The sequence below is a fragment of the Suncus etruscus genome, chromosome 5 (genome assembly GCF_024139225.1).
Source record: "Suncus etruscus isolate mSunEtr1 chromosome 5, mSunEtr1.pri.cur, whole genome shotgun sequence".
In the NCBI taxonomy this organism is placed as follows: domain Eukaryota; kingdom Metazoa; phylum Chordata; class Mammalia; order Eulipotyphla; family Soricidae; genus Suncus; species Suncus etruscus.
Genome location: NC_064852.1, coordinates 24,899,358 through 24,925,296, shown reverse-complemented (window position 1 = coordinate 24,925,296; position 25,939 = coordinate 24,899,358). Strand labels below are relative to the sequence as shown.

General features: G+C 34.8%; 2 protein-coding genes across 2 annotated transcripts in view; one reads left to right on the top strand and one right to left on the bottom strand.

Moving 5' to 3' along the window:
• The window catches only part of MNS1 (meiosis specific nuclear structural 1), a 74,023-nt gene extending 69,471 nt beyond the window's left edge, over nucleotides 1–4,552 (top strand). The window contains exons 9-11 of the mRNA XM_049772840.1: nucleotides 123–380; nucleotides 2,506–2,631; nucleotides 4,460–4,552. Coding sequence (XP_049628797.1) covers nucleotides 123–380; nucleotides 2,506–2,631; nucleotides 4,460–4,552 — 477 coding nt within the window. The remainder of the gene's footprint in view (nucleotides 1–122; nucleotides 381–2,505; nucleotides 2,632–4,459) is intronic.
• Nucleotides 4,553–7,333: 2,781 nt separating this feature from the next.
• Nucleotides 7,334–25,939, bottom strand: part of TEX9 (testis expressed 9) — a 47,412-nt gene continuing 28,806 nt past the window's right edge. Inside the window, exons 8-13 of the mRNA XM_049772839.1 lie at nucleotides 23,601–23,779; nucleotides 20,932–21,014; nucleotides 20,367–20,540; nucleotides 14,639–14,773; nucleotides 7,866–8,000; nucleotides 7,334–7,411 (exon numbers count right to left, since the gene is read on the bottom strand). Of these exons, the coding sequence (XP_049628796.1) occupies nucleotides 7,334–7,411; nucleotides 7,866–8,000; nucleotides 14,639–14,773; nucleotides 20,367–20,540; nucleotides 20,932–21,014; nucleotides 23,601–23,779 (784 nt within the window). The remainder of the gene's footprint in view (nucleotides 7,412–7,865; nucleotides 8,001–14,638; nucleotides 14,774–20,366; nucleotides 20,541–20,931; nucleotides 21,015–23,600; nucleotides 23,780–25,939) is intronic.

The window sequence follows — 25,939 nt, the reverse complement described above, 5'->3', positions numbered from 1 at the left end:
TAACCCCTGAGTGTCACCGGGTGTGGCCTCCCCCACCTCAAAAAACATTCTATCAATATTTCTTTGTAAATCTGCTGTGAATAAACCAGTAACTGAATAAACTTTATATATCTGTTGTTTAGGAAGAAGCAGAGAAGAAACTAAGAAAGCAAAAGGAGTTGAAGCAAGATTTTATAGAACAAATGGCCTTAAAGGAACTAGTACTCCAGGCTGCAAAAGAGGAAGAAGAGATCTTTAGAAAGGCTATGCTTGCTAAATTTGCTGAGGATGATCGGATAGAATTAATGAATGCCCAGAAACAAAGAATGAAGCAACTGGAACACAGGAGGGCTGTGGAAAAATTAATTGAAGAGCGCCGCAACCAGTTTCTTGCTGACAAAGTAAGAACAAGTGTTGGGATTTGGCGGGGGGTGGGTGGGTGGGTGGTGGTGATAATTATCATTAAATAGCAAAAAGCTACTGTTTGCTTAATAGACTTGTTTAAGAACTAGTATTTATGTAAATAATTAATATACCTTCCATTTTATCTAATCTTCAGTACCTATATTAGCCTTTACTAGATATTTGTTGAATCAAAAAATAACTTCTTTGAGCATTATTTTTCTTAAACTTTAAAATATGTACTTGCCTCCTTGAAATCCCAATCATAACTATTGTTTATGAAAATTTATATAGTAACTATAAGATATATATATATAATCAAAATATACACTTATATTCTGAAGTTAGTATCAAGTTTTCTATACGCTGTAGTGTCTTACAAGGTCTGAAAGATAGCTCAATGGCTTAAGATAAGCATGAAGTTTTGTGTTCAAATCGTACTGTTCCCTAGAAGTCATTGAAGGGATCTGACAAGCACTGCCTTGAGAGGGAGCCCTAGGGAGTAAGGCCCAGAAGATGGCTCAGTGGCTTAGGAAGCACTCAGGACAAGTGAGGGGTCCTGTAATTATTGGCACAGGGTACAAAGTGATTCTGATATTCTTTACCCAAACATGAGGTCCTTGGTGAGTGAAAATAAATAAAATGTAGTATTTTGCTGAAATTGCTGCAAGAATAGTTTCTTTAATGAGTTCTTAAAAGATGAATGCATTTTATAACAATATAATTTTATTTAAAAATCTTTTAATTGTATTTTAGAAGGCTGTTAAAAACTAATACTGGATTTTTTTTTTGTTTTTTTTTTTTTGTTTTTTGTTTTTTTTGGGCCACACCCGGCATTGCTCAGGGGTTACTCCTGGCTATCTGCTCAGAAATAGCTCCTGGCAGGCACAGGGGACCATATGGGACACCGGGATTTGAACCAACCACCTTTGGTCCTGGATCGGCTGCTTGCAAGGCAAACACCGCTGTGCTATCTCTCCGGGCCCAATACTGGATTTTTTAAATAGTGAAAAATTCTAACATAGTAAATAGAAAATTGAATTATAGTGAGGGAAGAGGAAATGGGAGGTAGGACAAAAACGGATGGGTAGGGAGGACAATTTGGAGATGGGAATCCCCCCTGATTTTATGTAAATATGTACCTAAAATATTATTGTCAACAATATGTAAGCCACTATGATCAAAATAAAAATTATATTTAAAAAAAATACAACCTTTATCGCATCAATAAAAATGGAAGGGAAAGGTAATTTCCAGCTCACGACATGAAGCTCACCACAGAGTGATGAGTGCAGTTGGAGAAATAACTATATTGAGAACTATCATAAGCATATGAATGAATGAGGGAAGTAGAAAGCAAATGAATGAATGAGGGAAGTATAAAGCCTGTCTAGAGTACAGGCGGGGATGGGGTGGGGAGGAGGGACATTTGGGACATTGGTGATGGGAATGTTGCACTGGTGATGGGGGGTCTTTACATGACTGAAACCCAAGTACAATCATATTTGTAATCAAGGTGTCTAAGTAAAGATATTAATAATAATAAAAAAAAAAGAAAGAAACTGGGGCCGGCGAGATAGCATGGAGGTAAGGCGTTTGTCTTCCATGCAGAAGGACAAATCCTGGTTCAAATCCCGGTATCCCATATGGTCCCCCATGCCTGCCAGGGGCGATTTCTGAGCATAGAGCCATGAGTAGCCCCTGAGCACTGCCGGGTATGACCCCCCCCAAAAAAAAATAGAAAAAGAAACTTTGTGTGCAGATAAGAGCTAAGGAAGATTCAAAGTATTTCAACCATGGGAAAAAAAGTGACCTATAGAAAAAATTTCAGGCACATGTGCCCATCCATATGTCGTTGGCATCTTCCCTCTTGAGATGTGGACTTTTTACTGCCATGCTGGGTTGTGTGCCAGCATCTCTCCACCTTTGGAGAAGCCCTTGTTCTTTCTTGAGAGTGTTGCATTTTCCCTTTCACATCCTCTCACTCCCTTTCCTCAGTATCTTCAAATAAAGTCTGCTTTTACTAAAAAAGAAAAAAAGTTCACTTTCGGAAACTCAGATTACCTAATTTACTTTAAAAAATTGAATTCACGTTGTAATATACAAATTTTAATATATTTGCAGCAACATGAAATAGAAGAATGGCAGTTGCAGCAAAGAAGACAAGGATGTATCAATGAAATAATTGAAGAGGAAAGACGAAAGCTTCTGAAAGAACATGCTGCAAAATTAATTGGCTATCTACCTAAAGTAAGTGAGATTTTAATCTTCATGACTTGACCAGTGGAAGAAACCCTGTGAGGATTCTTGGATTACACAGCTTCTTGCTATTATAGAGTAGCTGTGAGATTTTGGTCAGTCATTTCAAAATAAAAGAATTGATTTTGGCACAGTCCTAGAATTAAGCTAGAGATTTTTTAATTTAAATTTTAGAGATTTTTTTTCCTCCTCCCTTTCAGTGTAGGAGATAAAAACTAAAAGTACCCTAAAGCAATTGTAATACTTTGTATAGAAAAGTTATCAATTTGGAAAACACTAAGTCAAAGCTATCTGGCTTAATAAGGAGAGGTGGCAGTGTAACTATATACTAGGAAATGTTTCAAAAATACTTGTAGAAGCCTATCACCAATTGTGTGTGTATGTATGATATGTTTGTATCTATTTAAGAATTCAGAGTGACTATATGAGTTTAGATTTAGGTATCTTGGACTCATGTAACTATGTTATCTTGTAACTCATGTAACTATCATCAAATATAGTATTAATTAAAGTACATATTTGGTGGATAGCCCAGAACTAAGGAAGGAAGAACGAATTTGAAAGTAAAATTTGCCAGACCACACTATCTTACAATCAACATGATTAGACAGGATGAATGTATTGTTGACCTTAATTGAAAGAAATTTCATAAAATGTCTATAAAATCTGGGCTGGAGTGATAATGCAGCAGGTAGGGTTTTTTTTTTGTTTGTTTGTTTGTTTGTTTTGCCTTATACACAGCCAACCAGGCTTAATCCTCAGTATGCCACATGACTCCTGAGTTTAGGGATCATATGCTTGCCAGGAATGTGACTCCCTAATCTCAGAGCCAGTAAGAAGCCCTGATCACAGTTGAATGTGGCTGCCCCTACCTACAGCCAAATATGTCTGTAAAATCTGGGCAAGTTTGGTTTATTTTTGTAGTGAAATAATTGTAGAGCCAAGGAAAAGGCTAAAAAGCTTGATATGCAAAATGAGTTCCAATGATTCCAAATGACCTACATTTTTCTTTTGGTTTAGTTATTTTTGTAGGGAATAACTATGGAGCTAGAGGAAAGACTAATAAACTTGATACCCCAAAATGATTTCCAATAACTCCAAATGATTTAAATTATTCTTTTAGATCCTTTATATTACAAGATAAATTTAAAAAGTCTTTTTAGTATATACAGTAAGGGTAGAGTAAAAGAAATAAAGAATTTCAAAAGGTTTTACATAACTCCAAACTTCTATTCTTTCCAACAAGAGTGAATGTTTGCTGACTGGGTGTACAACTGATGCAGGAGCCAGGAGTAGTCTGGCAAAGCTCAGTGTCTTGATCTTGACTTCAAAAATAGTAGGGTTTTGGGGCCGGGGAGGTGCCGGCGAGGTGGCGCTAGAAGTAAGGTGTCTGCCTTGCAAGTGCTAGCCAAGAAAAGACTGTGGTTCGATTCCTCAGCATCCCGTATGGTCCCCGCAAGCCAGGGGCAATTTCTGAGTGCTTAGCCAGGAGTAACCCCTGAGCATCAAAATGGGTGTGGCCCGAAAAACAAACAAAAAAAATAGTAGGGTTTTAAGACAAAGATACAGTACAGTATAGAAATTTCTTCTCATTCATCCAATTCAAGCAGTAAATTCTCGCTTTACTAACAACAGTAAAACCCAGATCCCAACTATACTAGAGAGACTTATCTAGATATTTCTTTATCTCTATATCAAGTCATTTAAAGCCATTCCTGCATCTCTGAAATAGGTTTCATCAAAAATTACATGTCTATATATTTATTAGTTTTTAACCATTTAGTGAAATATACTGACATTCAAAATATTTTTCTTCTAGGGAGTATTTAAAAAAGAGGATGAGATCAATATTCTTGGTGAAGAGTTTAGAAAAGCATATCAAAAAAGGAGTGAAATTGCCGAAGAGAAATGATAACAAGATTTGGGAAAATCTGAATTCTTACCACTAGATGTCAGTGTAACTTTTGTTTTATACACTACTAATTATGTATATTCTCTTTGGACTTTTTATTTCAATATTTTTAGAATAGCTTTCATGATTTATGAATGCTGTTTTCTGATAATAAATAACATGTTAATTAAGCAAGTTAATATTGAGAAAATCTGATATTCATACCATATTGTAATAATATATAAATAAAAGATTTTTTTAAGTTCTATGGTTCTATGAAAAAGGCGGGAGTCCCTATCTAGTTTATAAGTAAAATTAAAAGAAGAAAAAAGAAGGGGGGAGAGGGGCTGATGTGGGTTTCTTTTTCTTTGCATAGGCACAGCAAACGTTGGGGAAATTAGAAAGGAATTCCATTGGCCTAAGAGATACAGGGTGTCTCCACCCATGAAGCATACTATCAAAAGACCAACTACAGGCTTTGGACATGTTGGTTGTCCAACTACAATATCTCTATGGTCCCAGAGAAAGTTCTGCTTAGTTGTGGTTGTTTTTGTCAGTCTTGTGTATTTAGAGATCTTGCACAGATCCCAGGATATGGAGTGTTTTCTGATTTTTATTTCACCATTGGGTGGTGAGGTAGGGGAACCTGCCTGTAGAATCTATGGCGTAGATCAAGTTGTTTTCTCGTTGTCGGGGTGTCTTATTGACCTACCCTGGAGCATGTTGGTACCAGGGCAGCATTCAAGCCTCCCCCTGTGGAGTTTGATTCCTGTTGCTGGTACCATAAACTGTGCCAGTACCAATGTTGGGATCTGAGGTTTGGTGTTGGACGGTCAATGTCCAGTCCACTGAGGCCTAAGTTAGGTCTCCATGACAAATGTCCAGGGTGAAAGGCAGCCCTGCATTATAAAATTTATGAGTTTCTATCCCTGTTAGATAAGAACTTCTTTCTATATGTAAGATTTCCCCCATTTTAGTGTGCCTGTGCAAAAAGGAACAATGCCACATTTGATACTCCTGATGCTTATGGGGTTAAAAACAACAAGCTAAACAATCTCTATAACCTGACTTCAATCTGAGCTCATAACTCAATCATGACAAAAATAAATGTTTTAGGGGCCGGGCGGTGGCGCTGGAGGTAAAGTGCCTGCCTTGCCTGCGCTAGCCTAGGACGGACCGCGGTTCGATCCCCCGGCGCCCCATATGGTCCCCCAAGAAGCCAGGAGCAACTTCTGAGCGCATAGCCAGGAGTAACCCCTGAGCGTCACAGGGTGTGGCCCAAAAAACAAAAACAAAAAAATAAATAAATAAATAAATGTTTTAAGTCAAACCAAACTTCTCCATATCCTTTTATATTTCCGAGTTCTTCATTCTTCATAGAGTATTTAAAAACAATTGTTGATTGAGATTCTGTGGTCTGCAATACTATTAATAATGGTTTCTCATGTATATAATCTCAACAATGTGCCCATCACCAGTGTACCTGCCTCCCTTTCCAAGGTTTCCAGTACCCCTCTCTCAATACCAATCCCAATTCAATTGATTACATTGATTTTGGATTGTCTGTTTTTGCAATTTGTTTTGGTTTTGTTTTGTCTTACAATATTACTGATAATGGCTTCTTATGGGCATAATTCCAACTCAGTTCTGTCAGTTCCCCCATCATGTCTTTACTGTGTATCTTTAAGGTCCCACAGAGGAGGAGATTACCCTGTATCTAACCCTTACCTTCTGAGACTGACTGCACTTAGCATAATAATCCTCTACTTACATCCATGTTGCATGTAACATTTTATGTTGCATAAAATTGCATGATTTTGTTCTTTCTTAGAGCTGCATAGAATTCCACTGTAAACGTATATTACAACTTCTTGAACTATTTTTCTGTAGTTTGGCCTTTCGATTGTTTCCATATCTTGGCTAAGAGAAGTGATTAATGTAAGTGTGTACTTTTTCTTTTGAATTAATTAATGTTTTGGGTTTTTGAGTATAGAAGTCAAGAAGTAGTATGACTGGGTCATACGCCAATTCTTTTCCTATTTTTTGGATAGCTGTCTATACTGCTTTCCATAATGGCTGATCAAACTGACATTCCCACCAACATGGATTAGGATTCCTATTCACCACAGCCCCACCACCACTATTTCCAGACTTTTTTTTTAAAGCAGCTTATTGATTGATTGATAGGTTTTGGGGACATACCTGGCTATGCTCAAGGGACCATATTGGATGCCAGGAACTAAATCAGGTCTCTCTTGGGTCTGCATGCAAGGCAAATGCCTTACTGCTATGCTATCTCTCCGGCCCCCTATTTCCAGACTTTTTCATTAATAAGCCAGTATCAAGGCATAAGGTGATCACATTGTTTTAATTTGCATTTATTTACCCATGAATTATGATGAGCACTTTTTCATGTCTATTGGCCATTAGTATGGAAGATGAGTATTTTTTTTACCTTGAACAATCTCTTTCTACAAATAATGGAGGAGAGAAAAGTAAGGAATTCAAAGCACTTTATTACTTAATGCACATAAAACTTATCAACAGAAATGAAAATTTCCTCTCAGATAAACTATCATTAACTATTACTAAATATTCTGTGTGGACATATAGAAAAGAGCAGTATCAAAAGTAAATCCTTTTTGTTTTTCCTAATAATGTCATTCCTAATAATATGTTATTCCTCTAATCTAGACTGAATATCTTTAATACTTACCGAGAAAAAATAATTCTAACCATTAAAACTTTTAAAATGTATATCTGTCATGAGCTGTCATGATTACAAGAACTAAAGTATACAATTTATGAATTTTCCCAATCAAGTGCCTTCATAAATTCTTCTTCAGTGAAAGATAACATCTTAGCAGCTTCAATATGCATCTGTGTTTTTAAAAAAAATAATAAAATTGTAAGGAAGTATACTCTAATTTCAATATACATCAACCAGTAAAAGCTTATCTGTTCAGTACAGTAAGAAACTAACCAACTGTTGGAGACAGCAATGACATAGTTAATAACCTTTATTAATGGTAAAGTGGCAGAATCATGACCATCAGGTATTTACTTGGTAGATTAGTTTGGAACACTAAAGTTTTGGAAGTATTTTTTACTTTTAAGATGTAAGTCAAATTTAATATTTTAAAACAATAGTCTTGCATTTAATACCTTCTCTAATTACTAAGTACTTTTCATATAGCTAATAAAATATCCATTTGTTTGGTTTACACATTATATAAAGTTTACACATATTAAATAAATAGAAATAATAAATATTTTAGTGGAGGTCCAAATATTTATAACCAATTTTAATTTGGTATTTTAGATAGACACTCACCTTCTGTTTTTTTAAAACATCAATTAATTTTAATTGTTTTTTAAATCCTATCATTAATTCTCCTTTTTGTTTTTGTAGCTTCCTGTTTTCTGATTTTAGATCTTCGATTTTTCTGTGTTCTTCATTTGTAATGTTCTAAAAAAGGGGAAAAAACATATGAACTGGGCAGCATTTTACTAAAAGAAGCTATAAAAACATCAGTAATAAAAGCACTATTTAAAATAAAAAATTTTGCATTACCAAACTATTGTAATTTTAATTACTATTGATATTCAAGTCTAAATATATACTACAAGTATGTACATACAAGCCTACATACTAAATATAGGTGTGTTTTTTTTAATTTTTTGTTTTGACGCCACACTCTCAGTGCTCAGGGCTTATTTCTGGCTCTACACTTGGATCACTTCTGGCAGACTCAGTATTATATGGGGTGCTAAGGTTGGCACATGCAAGGCAAGTGCCCTATCTTCTGTACTATTTCTCTGGCCCTGAGTTTTGTTTCTTTGTATGTCTTTTACCTCCTTTGTTCAGTTGATTCCCAGGTAGTTGATTTTAGGGAGTAAAAATGTGAATGGGATTACAGGATTCTCTGCTTTATTGTTTGCATATAGAAATGCTACTGATTTCCACACATTGATTGGATAGCCTACTTTAGGCTAGGCTGTTTCTAGTAGCTATTTTTTGGTAAAGTCTTTAGTACTTTCTAAGTACAGAGTATCAGCAGCAAATAGTGCTAGTTTGACTCCTTTTCCAATCTGGATCCAATCTGGATTTATTTCAGGTATGCTAGGTTTTCTTTACATACACAAATCAATATAATCTATATGCAAAGAAAAGATTAAAACCATATAATTATGTTTTAATAATCACAAGTCAGTGCAATACAAGAAAAAGTAAAAAAAAATCTTATGATCATCTCAGTGAAAGCATTTGACAGAATCTAACACCCATTCATTTTACAACTCAACAAAATTGAGACAGAAGAAACTTTCCTCAATATAGTGAAAAGCCCTTTATCACAATCCACAGCTAACATCATACTCGATGATGAGACACCGAGTTTTTCCTCTAACGTGAGGCATAAGACAAGGATGTTCACTCTTCACCTTATTTTCGACATAGTGTTAAGAATTGGAAATCATTGCCAAAGCACTAAGGCAAGAAAGAGATATATTTAAAGAATTGGAAATTATTGCCAAAGCACTAAGGCAAGAAAGAGATATATTTATGGGATTAGGCCCTGGCAGCCTCCATGCCAGACTTCCACCACCATTTCAACAGGCTTAGATCTATATTTTCTGAACTACTGCTTGTTCCTCACCTATTCAGATGAGATTAATCCTACACCTCAACAAATTTGGCATTGCTTAATTATACTTCCCATCATTGAATGAAGACAGGCAGGGAAGGAGAAGAGTAATTCCCATCCTAATTCTTCAGAGACTCCTGGGAAGCAAACTACAAAGATTCACCTCAGCACAGGAGCTCAGCAAACCACTGTTGAAGACAGAGAAGCCAACCAAGATCAATGAGCAAAACTTCAGAATGTTCAGTGTTGAACAAAATGTTCAACCAGCATCAACCGGTTCAGTTAAACTTAAATGACTTTACTGACAACATGATAAGGATGTCTAATGAGCTCAAAGAAATGAAGGCAACAGCTAATTGACAAAGTATGAGCTATTAAGAGTGCCAAATAAGAAAATTATAAGCAGAAATGACAAATGAAAGGCTTTGTAGGTGATATTAAAAAACTCAAGTGTCAGAAGAGAGACAGAGAGAAAAGTGAAATGCCTGCCCCAGAAGCAAGTGAGGGAGGGTAGGTGGGAGGGACATGGACATCAGGGAGGATGAGAGGGAAACTATTGAAGGTTGGTGAAGATTGTTGTACATTGTATGACTGTAACTTAATCATGAACAACTTTTTTGTGGGAAAAATCCTAGTATGAACAAACTTGTAACCATGGTGTTTAAATTAAATAATAAATGAAGAAAAATTATGAGCAACAGATTAACTACAGCTGAGGAAGACATCAAGAGCCCCAAGCTATAATGCAGGTTCTCAAACAGAATGTAAACCAAACTCTGAAGAAACATGGAGTAGCAGAAAACTGACAATCTCAGAAGGAGAGGGTGGGCCCAGCTTCCCCCTGCTGAAATCAGGCCTGCTATTTTCATCGCCCAGAATCACCATTTTGCTGATGGCCCCGCTTCACTGCCCCTCTATGATTCCCTTTGGGGACACCAATCTGACCAATCTTCATGTATGCGATTTCGGTGCTGACATCACCGGGGCCTTTTGGCGCAAATGTGGGCACCCTCCCTCCACATCCTCCTTCCAGGACACCTGGCAAGCTAAAAACATGCCCCACAAAAGTCCCAGTTTCAGTAACAGTGTTTTGATCCATTTGTTTGATCCTTTCATCCCTATAGGAATACGTCAGTTTAACAGAATGGACATCTAACAAGAGCTTACTAAATTTCCTGCTATTGTATTAATTGTATTGTAATTAATTGCTATTGTATTGATTTAATTGGATATGATCATTTTCACAAATGTGCTTGCTGCTGTACTTTTGTCTTTCACTTTTAAACTTCTCTTTCTCTTTTTTTCTTTTTTATCTTTATTCTTTTTTGAAAAAACTTTTCTCTCACTTATCTGGAAACAAATGTATTATGTCAACTATGTGATACAGTGATGCATTTTCTTTAAATAAAGTTTAAAAAAAAAGAAAAAAGATGTGATACAGAAAGCCTCTAGGAAACAATAGAAGAAATAGGAAAAGTTTGAAAAGAAAAGAACAAATGGTCCATGAGCTCTGTCAGGAGTAATCTCTAAGCAAGAGCCAGGATTAAATCCTGAGCACAGCTGAGTATAGTCCAAAATTTTGAAAGCAAAAGAAAACAAAAAAAGAAATGAACACCAGACCTGAGAATTAAGGGATAAGTTCAGAATGAACAATATAAGATTTAGAAGAGTCCATGAAGAATATGAAGGCAAATTAGTTAAGATCAATTAGTTAAGAAATCATAGAGATTAAATCCAGATTTGAGGACTGCAGGCAACCAAACACAAGAGGATTGAAAGGTCCCAGCTAAAATAGACTCAAATAGGAAAACTCTAATATATATGGTGCTCAGAATGACCAAAACCAAAGGCAAATACTGAAAGTAACAAGATCAAAAAGGAACATACAAATGAAAGCCCAAAAAATTCAAAGGAAATCTATCAAAGGAGACTTTTCAAGCCAGAAATGGAGGTAATATATTATATATATTATTATTATATATATACATATATCATTCCTGATATGAATGAAAATCTAGCATGATAGAATATTCTTAATGAGGTGCTCATTTCACTGAGAATATAAATATAAATACAAAACCAGTCTTGCAAGAAGCAATAAAGTTTTTGCTATTGAGTATGGCATTTATACATGGTACTATAGCTGCTCTACCAAATTACTCCTTGTTCTGCACTCAGAAATTACTTCTGGCAGGTTCAGGGGACCATCTGGGATGCCAGCAGTTGAACCCAGGTTGGCACGTGCCAGACAAAAGGACTACTACTAGCTGTGCTATCACTCAGGACCCCCTTTGTTTTAATTGTTGACTTCCTGATGTCTACAATATTATCCTTTGGATCTTTTTAAATGAAAAAATTCTTAACATTCTTGTAAATCTTATAATTTCAATGGTTTAACAGTAATTACATGACCAATCTGAATATATATATAAATATATATATTTATTTCAATATATTGATATATATATCAAGACTGGTTTCAAGACTATGAATTCACTAAGCTGTTTGCCTATCCCTGAAGCTCTGTATCATTCCTGATATGAATGTCAATCTAGCAAGATAGAATATTCTTAATGAGGTGCTCATTTCAGACACAAATTAAGCTTCAAGGAAAAGTGAAACATTCAATTAAAAAAGTTAGAAACAGGGGCCGGAGCAGTTGCGCAAGCCATAAGGCATCTCTGCCTTGCCCGCACTAGCCTAGGACAGACAGACCGTGGTTTGATCCCTTGGCGTCCCATATGGTCCCCCAAGCCAGGAGAAATTTCTGAGCGCATAGCCAGGAATAATCCCTGGGCATCACCAAGTGTGGCCCCAAAACCAAAAACAAAAACAAAAACCAAAAAAGTTAGAAACAAGGCAAAATAATTGAAACATAATAAAACTTAAAACATTCCTATATATTTTTTTAGAAATCTAAAATGAGTCACATGTAAAAACTGACCTCAAAATGTCTACCTAATGATAAATATAGTATGTACACAAACTACTGTCCTACTGTGTCTAAATCAAGCAATCATTATTCAAACTTCTAATGAGAAATTTCTCTGAATACATCTAAATTATTTTTATTGTGCTGATCTTTTAAACTGAGCTGTTCACATACCAACCCCTAATATTTGAATTTACAAAAAGCCTAGCTAGAAAGACTTAGTGTTATCTGTTGTTATGGAAACAAGCTTTTCTTTATACTTCTCTCCGATGTGTGCTAATAGTCAAATCTTCATCCAAAATTAGCAAATCCTGATACATAAAGTTATTCTATTTTCTTCAAAATCCTTTTAGAATCCACTAAATTTAAGTAATATTCTAGTAAGATTCTAATTGTTGAAAAGTTTTTTTAAAGATGAAGCCCTAAGTTGTTCATTTAATAACATCTATTCATAAATGTAAGTCATCGCTCACTCCATCACTGAGGACTCTAAAAAACTAGTAGAGTCTGATCTACAAACTAGTACAATGATATCTTAAAACTCTATAGATTTTGTTTTGTCACCAATATTATTGTTAAGCACCTACTTAGATGTCATCCAGAATATGTCACCTGTATGTAATAGGGATGCACTTAATTTCATTAACCAAGCAAGTGTTAAATTACTATTTCCCAATGGACATATTATGAGGTATAATTTTCAAAGAAGCAAAAACTAATAAGCAATATGGACAAAAAGCTTTCAACACATTAATATATAAACTTCATTTGTTCAACACATATTCCAGGAACTGGGTACTAACTCTATGCCCTATATGTACTAGATATATGGGAATATAATGCAATTTGCCAGTGTTATCAAAATGTCATCTCCTATACAGATGGCCAACAGTAACATGAAAGTTGTTCATCTTCTTTTACTAAAGGTATCCAGATCACAAAAATGAGATAACACCTCACACCTAGGAAACTAACTAGTATCAAAAGGCAGAAATAAGTGTTGAAGAGGGTGTGGAGAAGGTACCCTCTAAAGTGCTGAGGAGAATGTGAATTGGGGCACCAAGGTGGAAATTAGTATGAAGCATTAAAAAATTCCTTATAATTTATGATCCCAATTCTGAGTATTTGTACCCAAATTAAAAAACATTATTTTGGGGGCCAGAGCAATAGCACAGTGGTAGAGTGTTTGCTCTGCATATGGTCTACCCAGGATGGACCCAGGTTTGATCCCTGGCATTTCATATGGTCCCCCAAGCCTGCCAGGAGTGATTTCTGAATGTAGAGCCAGGAATAACCCCTGAGTGCTACCAGTGTGGCCCAAAAACCAAAACAAAACAAAACCCCACACTATTTTGAAGACATATATGCAACCCCATGTATATTGTAACATTATTGTAGCATTTATATAGTCAGGAGCTGGAAATATAAGTGTCTTCTACAAATGATTGAATAGTGAAGACATGGTGCACACACACACACACACACACATATACATAATGGGACTACTACTTAACTACTCAAAAAAGAAATCCTGCTATTTGCAAAAACATACATGAACAAGAAGGTATTATACTTGGTGAAATAAGATGAATAAAGAATACATCATATGATTTTACTCATGTTATTTAAAGAGAAATTAAACAAGCAAATGAATATGAACAAAATAAATTTTTAGACTATTAAAACTAAGCTTGTTACCAGAAAGAAATGGGGGGGGGGTGAGTAAATGGGATAAAAATAAAAGGAACCAATTGTATATTTAGGTGAAGTAAAGATATGTAGGAAGCTATCTGATGCAGTGCTTAGGGGAATGTTCATTCCCAGTGGTATTCAGGGGACCATACAGGACTAGGACCAAACTGTTTCCTGGCAGGAAAAACATGCCCTCCAGTTTTCAGCCTTTTTCTCAGTTCTAGATGTGATATTTAATAATGCATACCAGAAACTCTTGCAAAAATAAAAAAGTAACTTCAATAAAAAAATTACTTCAATTAAAATAACATCTCAGAATCAGCATCACGCATCAGCATCTGGTGACTGGTTAAACCAGCACATTCTTGGGCTTTACCCAAAACATACTGAATCAGCAACTCTGAGGAAAGACCCAGAAATATATTCTTCAACAAACACTTTGTTATACGGTCAGTTTTAAATCCACTACTACCATGTAAAATAGCAGTTTGCACTAGACATTTAAAATTTGAGGAGTTCAAAGGAAAATAATTTTTAAATATAAGAGAATAACCCCCCTATTTTCCCTCAGAGATTAAAAATATTTTTAGCATATAATACAGGTACACATATGAAGGAAGGATATATTGGACAAAAAGGAATTTTCCAGAGTTGTGTTACCCCCAGATTAAAGCAATTAACCGTTTTAAAATATTTGTATTGGTTCAAATTAAGTTATTCTTTTGAAAAAATAAATGTGTACTATAACATCTGTGTTAAAAGTTTTAATTTAATTTAAAAACTATTGTTTTACTCATGTATAAATAGTAATTGACCAAACTATTTAATCTCTCATACCTTGTTATTTTGCCTTAATTTACTTAACTCCAATTTATATTTTTCTATTTCTTCTAGAGCTCTATTTAAGCGAACTTCTGTGGCACTTTGACTAGAGGCAGCCTGTTTTTGTTGTCTTTGTTTATTTTCTAATTCCTGTATAGTAAAAGAGATATACAAAATATTTATATTTTATAAATCTGTTGTATAATTTTTCCACTTCCAAATTAATCACTTTCACATCAAAATGAAGAATACACACACACACAAGCTGAACACTGATCGACATCTCAAGGAATGTAATCTTAAAGCTGTAGTCATAATTGTGCTTTTAAATTACTTTTTTCTGAAATTTTCTGCTTTTGACTATTCGAAGATACTTTGCATGTATTATATATTTTATAAGCAACTCAAATTTCTTCCTTTAGGAGCCTGTCAAATCACCAATATAAAATAAAAAGTCATAATACAGTTTAGAAAATATTTGCTAAATATAATTTTGTCTTATATAAAGAAAGGCATTATTTTTGCCTTATAAAAATTCAAATCCTGAAAAGAAACAGGTCTTATGGATTGCTTAACACATCTTGGGATGGGATTATACTTGAATTTCTACAAATATTCTAAGAAATGCAGAATGTCTTTAGGCCACACATGAAGAATCATGAATATATTAAACTCCAAACTCCATAATCAGGCATTGTACTCTTTTTTCTGACATGTTTACAATTTTGTTTAACCATTTTTTAAAGAAAGCATTAATGTGCACTGATTCATTATATATCCATTGTTCACCTAGCAACACTAAATTATTGACTGTTCATGCACCAGAGCACATACAGACACTCCAGAAAAAATATATAGTACCATTTGGGACCAGAGAAATAGTACAGGAGATAGGGTGCTTGCCTTGCATACAGACAAGATATAGTCTCCAAGATCTACCAGAAGTGACTGCTTGATTATTGAGCTAGGAATAAGCCCTGCACAAAGTGAACATGTCCTTTGCCTTTCCTGGATCCACTATCATCTGTCACTTTTACCTGGCTACAGCATATCATTATTTAATACTTACCAAAGACTATAATGAAGGTTACCTTTCCTCCAATAAGCCTTTCAAACTGTATCAGGTATCCTAACTTTAGAACTCCTACAGCAGCTTGATATACATATATTCACGTGCAATGCAGAACTGAAGCTTACTTCATATGCCTCACACTTCTTTTCCTTGAATATAGAAATTGTCCTAACTTTTGTATTCCTAGCAGATTAGTGGCACAGAAGAGGCATGATGACATATTCCACAAACTGAATTTATTCTGCAATACGTATAACTACTCTTCTTCCATACCTCCTATGCCCAAAAAAGTCTTATACAAAAATAATCAAAATTGTATAGAACTGAAATTTTATGTTTAAAAATAGAGTAGCCTGTTTTCTTTTTTGATATGTATTTCTCCTGACTGAAAACTGATCTCCTTGGCTCTGAGTAATTAAGGAGAAACAAAACAAAACAAAACACATGCTGCTCTTTATGTCAGCTTCTAAACAAATCAAACTGTGTATGAATACCATCTGCTATCACCAGCCTTCTTCACAGCTTTGTGGGTGGTAGTTACAGTAAGAATAAGACTGATCTATCTTACTCTTCAGATGGAAAAGACAGAAATTCTTACTAGCTACAAAGCTCACAATTCAAGCTGCTTCCGCTCTATAAAAATATGGAATTATCATTACCCTTCTCTTGACTGTAACTTTGTGATTGACTTCACAGAGAAATAAAAACCATCCTTTACCACATGATGTCTCCCTAACCCTGAATCAATCCTATCCCTTCTCGTCAAGAAGTGAAAAAAGGAAAAACAAGAAGAAATTAGGAAACAAAGTCTGCCTATATGAGGAAATTCAGAAAGGAACATTTAAAAAACATTTTAAAACATTTTTAATTAAAAATTATTATTTTTATAAAATGGAAAAGAAACAAGAAACCAATTTGTTATAAAAGAGCATCCTGTAAATAGTCAAGAGATGATCCTATCAATAAGATGACTAAAGGAAAACTATTCGGGGCCAGATATATCACAGAGAGCCTGGATTTAACTCCTAGTACCACACACTATCATCCCTTGAGCATCATAGGGAGTGATCCTAAGTGAAGACCCAGAAATAAGCCTGATTACTGCCAAAATGAAATAAGCCTTTTACACTATATGAATACAACTTGAGGCAATTATACTCAATGAAATATATCAAGAATTAAAACGCAGTGTTTTAATGTTACAGTAGGAATAAGCCTGATTTATCTTATTCTTCTGGATGGCTTCTTTCATATAAGTAATGTAATAACAAAAGAACTAGCAAGATTCAGGGGCTGGGGCTGGGGCAATGGCGCAAACAGTAGAGTGTTTGCCTTGCACGCACTAACCTAGGACGGACTGTGGTTCAATCCCCCAGCGTCCCAAGCCAGGAGCAACTTCTGAACACATAGCCAGGAGTAACCCGAACCTCACCGAGTATGCACACACCCCCCCCCCCCAAAAAAAAGAACTAGAAGATTCAACAAAATTTTACTCTTAGACTATGAGAAAAACATGATAGTAGCCAGAAGGAAAGGAGAAGTGTCAGAAGAATGGGTAGTAAAGGTCATTTTGAAAGTATGATGGCACTAGAACTTTGGTGCTAAGTCCTCACACACAGTTGTGAATATGTACTCCTGAAATTGTATGGTAATATAGACAGATTATGTCAAACTAAAATGTTTCTACATGACAAAATATCAGTAAGAAAACATCTCTGTAAGAAACTATTGGCAAATCATGCCTTTGACAAAAGGGTTTCTGTCCAAGATATGAGTTCAAAAATAACAAAAATAAATGCTCCTCAAAAAAATGGAAAAAGTTGAATAAATATTTCTCAAAAAAAAGAAAGAAAAAGAAAGAAAGAAAGAAAGAAAGAAAGAAGAAAGAGAGAGAAAGAAGAAAGAAGAAAGAAAGAAAGAAAGAAAGAAAGAAAGAAAGAAAGAAAGAAAGAAAGAAAGAAAGAAAGAAAGAAAAAAAGAAAGAAAGAAAGAAAGAAAGAAAGAAAGAAGAAAGAGAGAGAAAGAAGAAAGAAGAAAGAAAGAAAGAAAGAAAGAAAGAAAGAAAGAAAGAAAGAAAGAAGAAAGAAAGAAAGAAAGAAAGAAAGAAAGAAAGAAAGAAAGAAAGAAAGAAAGAAAGAAAGAAAGAAAGAAAGAAAGAAAGAAAGAAAGAAAGAAAGAAAGAAAGAAAGAAAGAAAGAAAGAAAGAAAGTTGGTCAACAGGCACATGGAAACATGCTCAGCATCACTTATCAGGAAATGCAAATCCTAACTAGAATGAGTTATTACTTTATACCTGTTGAGAACAGTATAAATCATTAAAAACAAAACAAAACAAAACAAAAGCCCCACAGGGCCAGAGATATAGGACAGCAGTAAGGTATTTGCCTTGCATGTGGCTGACCTGGGACAGACCTGGTTCGATTCCTGGCATCCCAGATGTTCCCCTGAGCTTGCCAGGAGCTATTTCTGAGTGCAAAACCAGGAGTAGGCCCTAGCTTCACCAGGTGTGGCCCCAAAACCAATAAATAAACAAACTGAAAAAAAAACCAGAAACAAATGTTGCAAAGATACTGGAGGAAAAGGAATCCTTATAACTGTTGGTCAAAATGTAAACTAGCCTAATTTTCTCTTTGTAAATAAATATGGAGATTTCTCAAGACACTAAAAACAGACTGACCATAATACTATAGCAATTCTACTCTAGAATACTATAAAGTATTTTACACATAAATTTGAAAGAATATGTGCAGTCATGTTCACTGTAGCCTTATTATAGTAGCCAAGATACGGAAACAACTCAAGTGCTGATTATATGATTATAATATGAATATTATACTGATAATGAATAATGACACTATAGTGTATGTGTACACACAATGGAATAATTATAGCTATAAGAAAAAATGAAATTTTGTCACTTGCAACAATGGGTAAAGTTGGAGGACATATGCTAAGCAAAATAAGTCAGAAAGAGGAAGATAGATTCTAGATGATCTTCCTCATAATAAAGTAAAGCAATGAAACAGACAAAAATCAACCTTTGGATGTAGAACTCAGATCTGAAGTTGCCAGAGGGACGGCAAAAGGTGAAGGAATTTGGGAAGTCTGGTGTGGAGTGTGATGTGACAGCTTGCTTTGAAAAAATGTGGGGGAAAAGCACTCCTGAAATATATACAATATTGTAAATTAATGTTACCTCAAAAAATTTTAATCACAAACACGGTTATTTGTATCTAGGATTATAAAGAATTTAAAATTCAATAATTTTTAAATTCCTATTAAAATTATACAAGAATTCTGAAAAGACGTGTTTCCAAAGACAGATTAATAGGAGACCATATATATATATATATATATATATATATATATATATATATATATATATATATATATATATATATATATAGGGCACAAGTCCCATGTGCTGGAGCACATGCATTGCATGTGTTTGATCTTCACCATCATATATTCCCCAAGCAAAATTAGGTTAGATTCCCTCCAAACCTAAGCATTAAAGTAGAAACAGCCCTCATACTGCCAGGTGTGCCCCCAAACAAAATAAGATACAAAAATGATCATATACAAGTAAGTATATCTATATGAAAAGATGGTCAATATCATTAGCCATTAGGGAAGTACAAATCACAATGAGACAATCACTTCACATCAGTAAGATCCCTGTGATTGTAAAAAAAGATGGATTGGTGAGGATATGAAGAATTTGGGTACACTTTTAAGAATATAGTTGGTAATAATTAATGGAAATGTAAAAATGATGCAACAAAGTTTGCAAAAACAGTTTGCATTTCTTCAAAAGGTAAGTTTATGTTATTTTGTGAGATAAAAATTCCATTTCTAGATACATACCCAAAACAAATGGAAAATATGTTCACACCATAAGTTGTATATAAATGTTCATTCAAAACAGTTCATAAGTAAAATATACTCAAATGCCACCAACTGATGGACAGATAAATAAAATATGTTAAACCTTTATAAAGAATTATTACATTATAAAAGTGATGGGGTATCTGTATATATGCTTCAATACTTATTAGCCTTGAAAATATTAAGCTAAGTGAAAGATGTCAGTCACAAAACACTGCATATCATTTGATACTATAAAATTAAATATGCAAATTTATCAAGACAAATATAGCTTAGAAGTTTCCTAGAGTTGGAGGGAAGAGGTATGTAGGGTGTCTTTTTGGGTGGCAACAGTATTTTAAAATTAATACTGGTGACTGTTGTACAACTCTGAATGAATACATTAAAAGGAAACAAATTGTACACTAAAAAGGGTGATGCATTGTATATGAATCATTAAAATGTTGTTGGTAAAAATAACCTCCCTGTACAGTAAATAAGGCCTTGGATTTGCATGTGGCCAGCCCATATTTTATCCCCTGAGCCCCATCAGGAATGATCTCTAAGCACAGAGCCTGGAGTAAGTCCTGAGCATATCCAGGTGTGACCTCAAATCAAGCAAAACCCCCAATATATGGAGTAAGGGTTTCTAGCATGTCAGAATGTCAGTCACAAAACACTACATATTATTTAATACTATAACAATAAAATGAAATAATGGAATAACCAAAAACAGTGCCTTACAGATGTGCAACTATAGTGTTTTAGTGTATTTTGGGTTATAGGTTAGAAAAATATTATTACCCTTTCTATTGAAGACAGCTGTTGCTGTAACACATCACACTTTTTAATTGATTCTTCAAAAAGAGTCTTAAATTTTTCTGCTTGAGCCTGTTGCAAATTAATTGTTCTCTGTTGTCTCACACAATCTTCTTCAAAATTTTTTATTTGAGATTTTAAATTCTGAATTTCATCTTCCTATTGGTTATAAAAATTATAGGGCGGGTGAAAAATCCTTAAGATTTGTTATCAAAAACAACACAAAAAGAGAGCTTCATATGATTTTTGATAAGATATTAATATGTATTTCATGAAAACAAATCAATTATATTCCATTTACATCTTCAGAAATAAAGCTGACTGCTTTACACTTGTAAGTCTTGTAGGAAATTAGAATCACTAACAAGTATTTAAGGTACTTTAAGCTCTGTAAAAATTCAGTATATAATAAAAAGTTCACCATTTACAAATTTTGAATTTAAATATCAAACTGTTAACTCAATAAAATTATTACTAAACTGTAATTAAAACTGCTTTCTATAATATTTTGGTTTATAGGATATTTGTTTTGAGGGGCTTTAAAACGTACCTTTTTATTGCACTCACATACAACATTATCTAATTCCTCTTGCATAACACGGAGTTTAGCCTTTAGAAATCTGATCTGTGCTTCTGTGGAATTAAATGATTATATTTTGTTTTTTAATTACAAAATTTTGAGAAAAAAATTAATGAGAAGTATAACAAAAAAAGACATTAAATGCCCATGACATAAGGTAATGAAGAATAAATCCACCAATCAGAAAGGCTCTGTTCATATCTCAATATGAAAGAAAAGGGGAAAAAAACTTCCCTGAGATTCCTAACTACAAAAGCCAGTTTGCAGACTGAATTATTATATACCAAAGTGGATCAAAATAACTCCAACAGAATTTAAAGTGGTCTCAGAGAAGTTATACCTCAAATATTTGGCAAAATCAAATATAAATCTTTTCTAGCACTGTGATTATACAAGGCTACTGAATATAACATACATACTAATTTCACAGATATTAAGCTGTAGCTGCCACAGAAGTAAATTAATATATTAACAATTTACTGATGTAGCTTTGTTCTACAAATTCATTAAAATCTACCTTTTGTTATTACATTGCTAGCCAAAGTTCCTTATTTAATAATAAATACCTATAAAAGTGAAAATTAAACTTAAAACTCACTTGTATTTCACACAATTATATATTAAAAATAAACTTACATTCGAGGCACAATAGGAATATTATATAGGAACCAAGTTTTTGTTTTCTTGAAGCTTACCTTGAATCAACACACTGAACTGTCACTTAGACGATAATAAGATAAATTCTGCAGTCCACAACATCTCCATACATATTTCCTGCTGCAGAGCATTTTATGAAGTGCACCCAATCTTAGCATGAAGCTCATGAATTATCTAAACTGCTCTAACCCCACCCAGATTCTTCTAATCTTAATTTTTAACTTGCCTCTCATGCAAAAGGTGCTAGCTGTAAAACGCGAAGTATAAAAGTATTAAATTTGAAGCAGTTGGTCTCCTTAGATCAGGAAGAAGCCAGAAGGAACAGAATAGTATGGCTTCCTGTCTCTTCCTTTCCCCAACTATAACTGTAAGATTACTGACAGGAGCTGATGCTTCTGGAGTTCCACAGCATTATCTTCCACTTCCTAGCTGTTCCTGGCCCCAGTTTACAAAACAAGTCTGTGACTGTTAAACCACTCATTATAAGCAATAATCTGAGATAAGAAAAAATTCACCCCTATGCAAGACAGCTAGGTCAAAGATTCTGAAAAGGGAAGATACAGAGACAAAGTGGCAGAGATGTGATTCAGCAGTAAGGTAAGAGGAGTGATTTTAAGCATTTGTTTTGGGTTCTTATATACGGGAGCAGGAATAATGTAATGGGAACATGGATGAGAGTACTGAAGAAAAGTTAACATTAAAGAATTTCTTGCTCCACTTCCCTTCCAACAAATAACCCCACAAAACTTTTATATCTGTAAATATAATAAAAGCATAATACTTGTGGCCAGAGTGGTGGTGCACAGCGGTAAAGCATCTGCTTTGCCGGCGCTAGCCTAGGTCGGACCTCAGTTCTATCCCCCAGCATTCCATATGGTCCCCAAGCCAGGAGCAATTTCTGAGCGCATAGCCAGGAGTGACCCCTGAGTGTCACCGGCAGTGGCCCCAAAAACAAACAAAAGCATAATACTTACATAGGATTTTTAGCATGCATCATAATAATCATTACACTTATAAATTATTATGATTTTCACACTCAGTGATTTGTCTGCTTTAGGGTTAAACCCAGATGCCCTTACTTTTGGCTCTGCACTTGGCAGTGCCTGGGGGACCAGATGTGTTGTTATCTAGGGTGATTGGGGTGAGCTTCATACAAGGCACCTTACAGCTGTAGCTGTATTATCTCTCTAGTTCAGAATCAGATAATTTTAAAGATACACTTTTAAGGGGGCCGGCGAGGTGGCGCTAGAGGTAAAGTGTCTGCCTTGCAAGCGCTAGCCAAGGATCAGGACTGCGGTTCGATCCCCCAGTGTCCCATATGGTCCCCCCAAGCCAGAGGCAATTTCTGAGCCTTAGCCAGGAGTAACCCCTGAGCATCAAATGGGTGTGGCCAAAAAAAAAGATATACTTTTAAAAGATATCATTTTAAGATATATTGCTAAATTTTGAAATGAAAATTTATATTACAGAGGAACTAAATACTTGTAAAAAGTTACACTCACTATATTCATATATATTCAATTGTCTTTTCAGTTTACAATGGCATAGATGACTCCCCATAAATTTAACTATTTTAGAGGCTTATTTTTAATGTAAAGTCTTTAGAATATCTAACTTTGATATGTTTCTAGAAGTATGCAGAGAACAAACCTATAGGAAAGAAAATTACATCAATGAAAAATTTAATGGTTTTACCTGATGCTACTTAACCATTTTGTAAGTTTTGATTTATATCTTTTAAAAAGGTACTTTCTTAAGTATCTTTACTAGGCAATAAATAGAATGATATTAAGTAAAAGGAATTCAATGACTTAATAAACTGTAAATGATAATCTTGCCTATAATACCACTCATTCTTCCCACTATCATGTCCCACAAGATGATTTTTAAGCAAGTGCAAGATTTCCAAAATATTTGAAAATTTTGTAAAAATAATATATTTACAAAGAACTGTAAAAAAAAAAAACAGCAAGAAAACATACCTGGTCCAATGTTGTTACTCACACCACAAAAAATATCATCATCTATATCATTAGGTAAGCCTTCTTCTTCCAGTTGCCCTTCAATTTTGCTAATTGTTTTTGCAAGAGAAAAGTCAGAGAAATCATCTGGAATGGCAACATCATCCACAGTTTGCACAGGAGAGTATTTCAATTTTATACTAAAAAAGTATATAGAGAATAAATTGTTAGATATATGTATAAAGAAATGTGACCTCTTCGTGTCTCTTATAGAAATAAAAGATTATAAATTTCAAATTTATAAAAGTTAAACTATGATGAAATTCGTAATTCATCATATCAGGAACTCTCATAAATGTAATAATTTTTTTTGTTTGTTTGTTTTTGGGTCACAGCTGGCGGTGCTCAGGGGTTACTCCTGGCTGTCTGCTCAAAAATAGCTCCTGGCAGGCACTGGGGACCATATGGGACACCGGGATTCGAACCAACCACCTTTGGTCCTGGATCGGCTGCTTGCAAGGCAAACACCGCTGTGCTATCTCTCCGGGCCCATAAATTTTTATAAATCTCACAATCATTGACTTATAGAGACAGTGCCTCCAAACAAGTGAATATCAGAATTGAGAGTACTGAAATTGGGGCTGGAGTGATAGCACAGCGGTAGGATGTTTGCCTTGAACGCAGCTGACCCAGGATGGACCTGGATTCGATCCCCGGTATCCCATGTGGTCCCCAAAACCAGGACTGATTTCTGAGCACTTAGCTAGGAGTAATCCCTGAGCGTCACTGGGTGTGGCCCCAAAACAAACCCCCCCCAAAAAAAAGAGTACTGAAATTTAAGCTCCAAAATCAAATCCAACTGGTTGCTTTTATTTTTATAATCTTATAGAAAACTACATAAAGTGGTATCATTCAGGCCATAGTTGTGCAAACACTGGGCTAGAATGACAGAACTGTGACTCAGGTTTAATTCCTAGCATCCCATATGATCCTCCAAGCATCACCAAGAGTAATTCCTGAATGCTGAGCCAATACTGACCCCTAAGCATCCCCAAGTGTGACTAACCAAAAATCAAAACAACAAAACTATACAAACACTGAATAATACCTCCTGAGAAATAATTAAATTATTAGCTCAATGTCATCAACATGTTACCCACACTAACAAACATGGAGCTAGAGTATAGAATAGGGGTAGGGTGCTTGTCTTGCACATGGCTGACTGAATCAGGGTTTAATCTCCACCATCCCTTATGGTGCCCTGAGTACCACAAAGAGTAATTCCTGAGTGTAAGCCAGGAGTGACCCAAAAACAAAAAAAAGAAACATTCTAATAAGGATCAAAGTTAACAAAAAATAAATTTAAATTTTTAATGAGGTAATAGAAGGAATATGAAATAAAAGTCACTTCAAAAAACCTTGAAAAATGATACCTAATCCATTGAATTAATGGTTCTTTTATTTATTTATTTTTGGTTTGGGGCCATACCCGGTGGCGCTTCTGGCTCTGAGCTCAGAAATATCTCCCAGCAGGCTCAAAGGACCATATGGGATGCCAGGGATCAAACCCAGGTCCATCCTGGGTCAGCAGCATACAAGGCAAACACCCTACTGCTATGCTACCGCTCTGGCACACTGAGAGGCTTTTGTTAAGTATTTTACTCTACTTAAAAGGATAATCTAATTTTTAACATTAGCAAAGGAGGAGGGAGATTTGGGACATTGGTGATGGGAATGTTGCACTGGTGATGGGTGGTGTTCTTTACATGACTGAAACCCAAACAACAATCATGTATGTAATAAAGTTGGTTTAAAAAAAAAAGATGAGAAAGAAAAAAAAAGTAAAAAAAAAAAAGAATTCTTAGAAAAACAATATCCAGTAAGTAAAAGATGTACAAATGTAATCTATGGTGAACAATAAGTTGGTAGATATAACTGTTTCTCAGCTCTTATGCACATGCTCTTATTCTATGTAGCTTATTCTGTGCCTCCCCCATTATGTAATTTTAAACTTTGGCCCCCTTGGAATATCCTGGGAGCTTCCAGGAGACCAATTTGGGGCCCTAGTTGAAAACTGCTAGTTTATTGACCAGGATAATAGTACCTGTTAGCTTGCATGCAGCCTACCCCAGTTCAATCCTATATGTTCCCCAAGTCACCAGGAGTGACTTCAAACTGCAAAATCCCTGAGCACTTCCTGGTGTGGCAAAAAAAAAAAAAAAAGTAAAAGAAAAATGCTAGTATGCTAGTATAACCAACTCTAGGTGTGACCACCCTTTTACTTTTTCATAAGTCTTTTTTATTGTTATCTATAATTATTTATTCCTTTCACCAAAAGACAATATAATGCAAATCAAAAT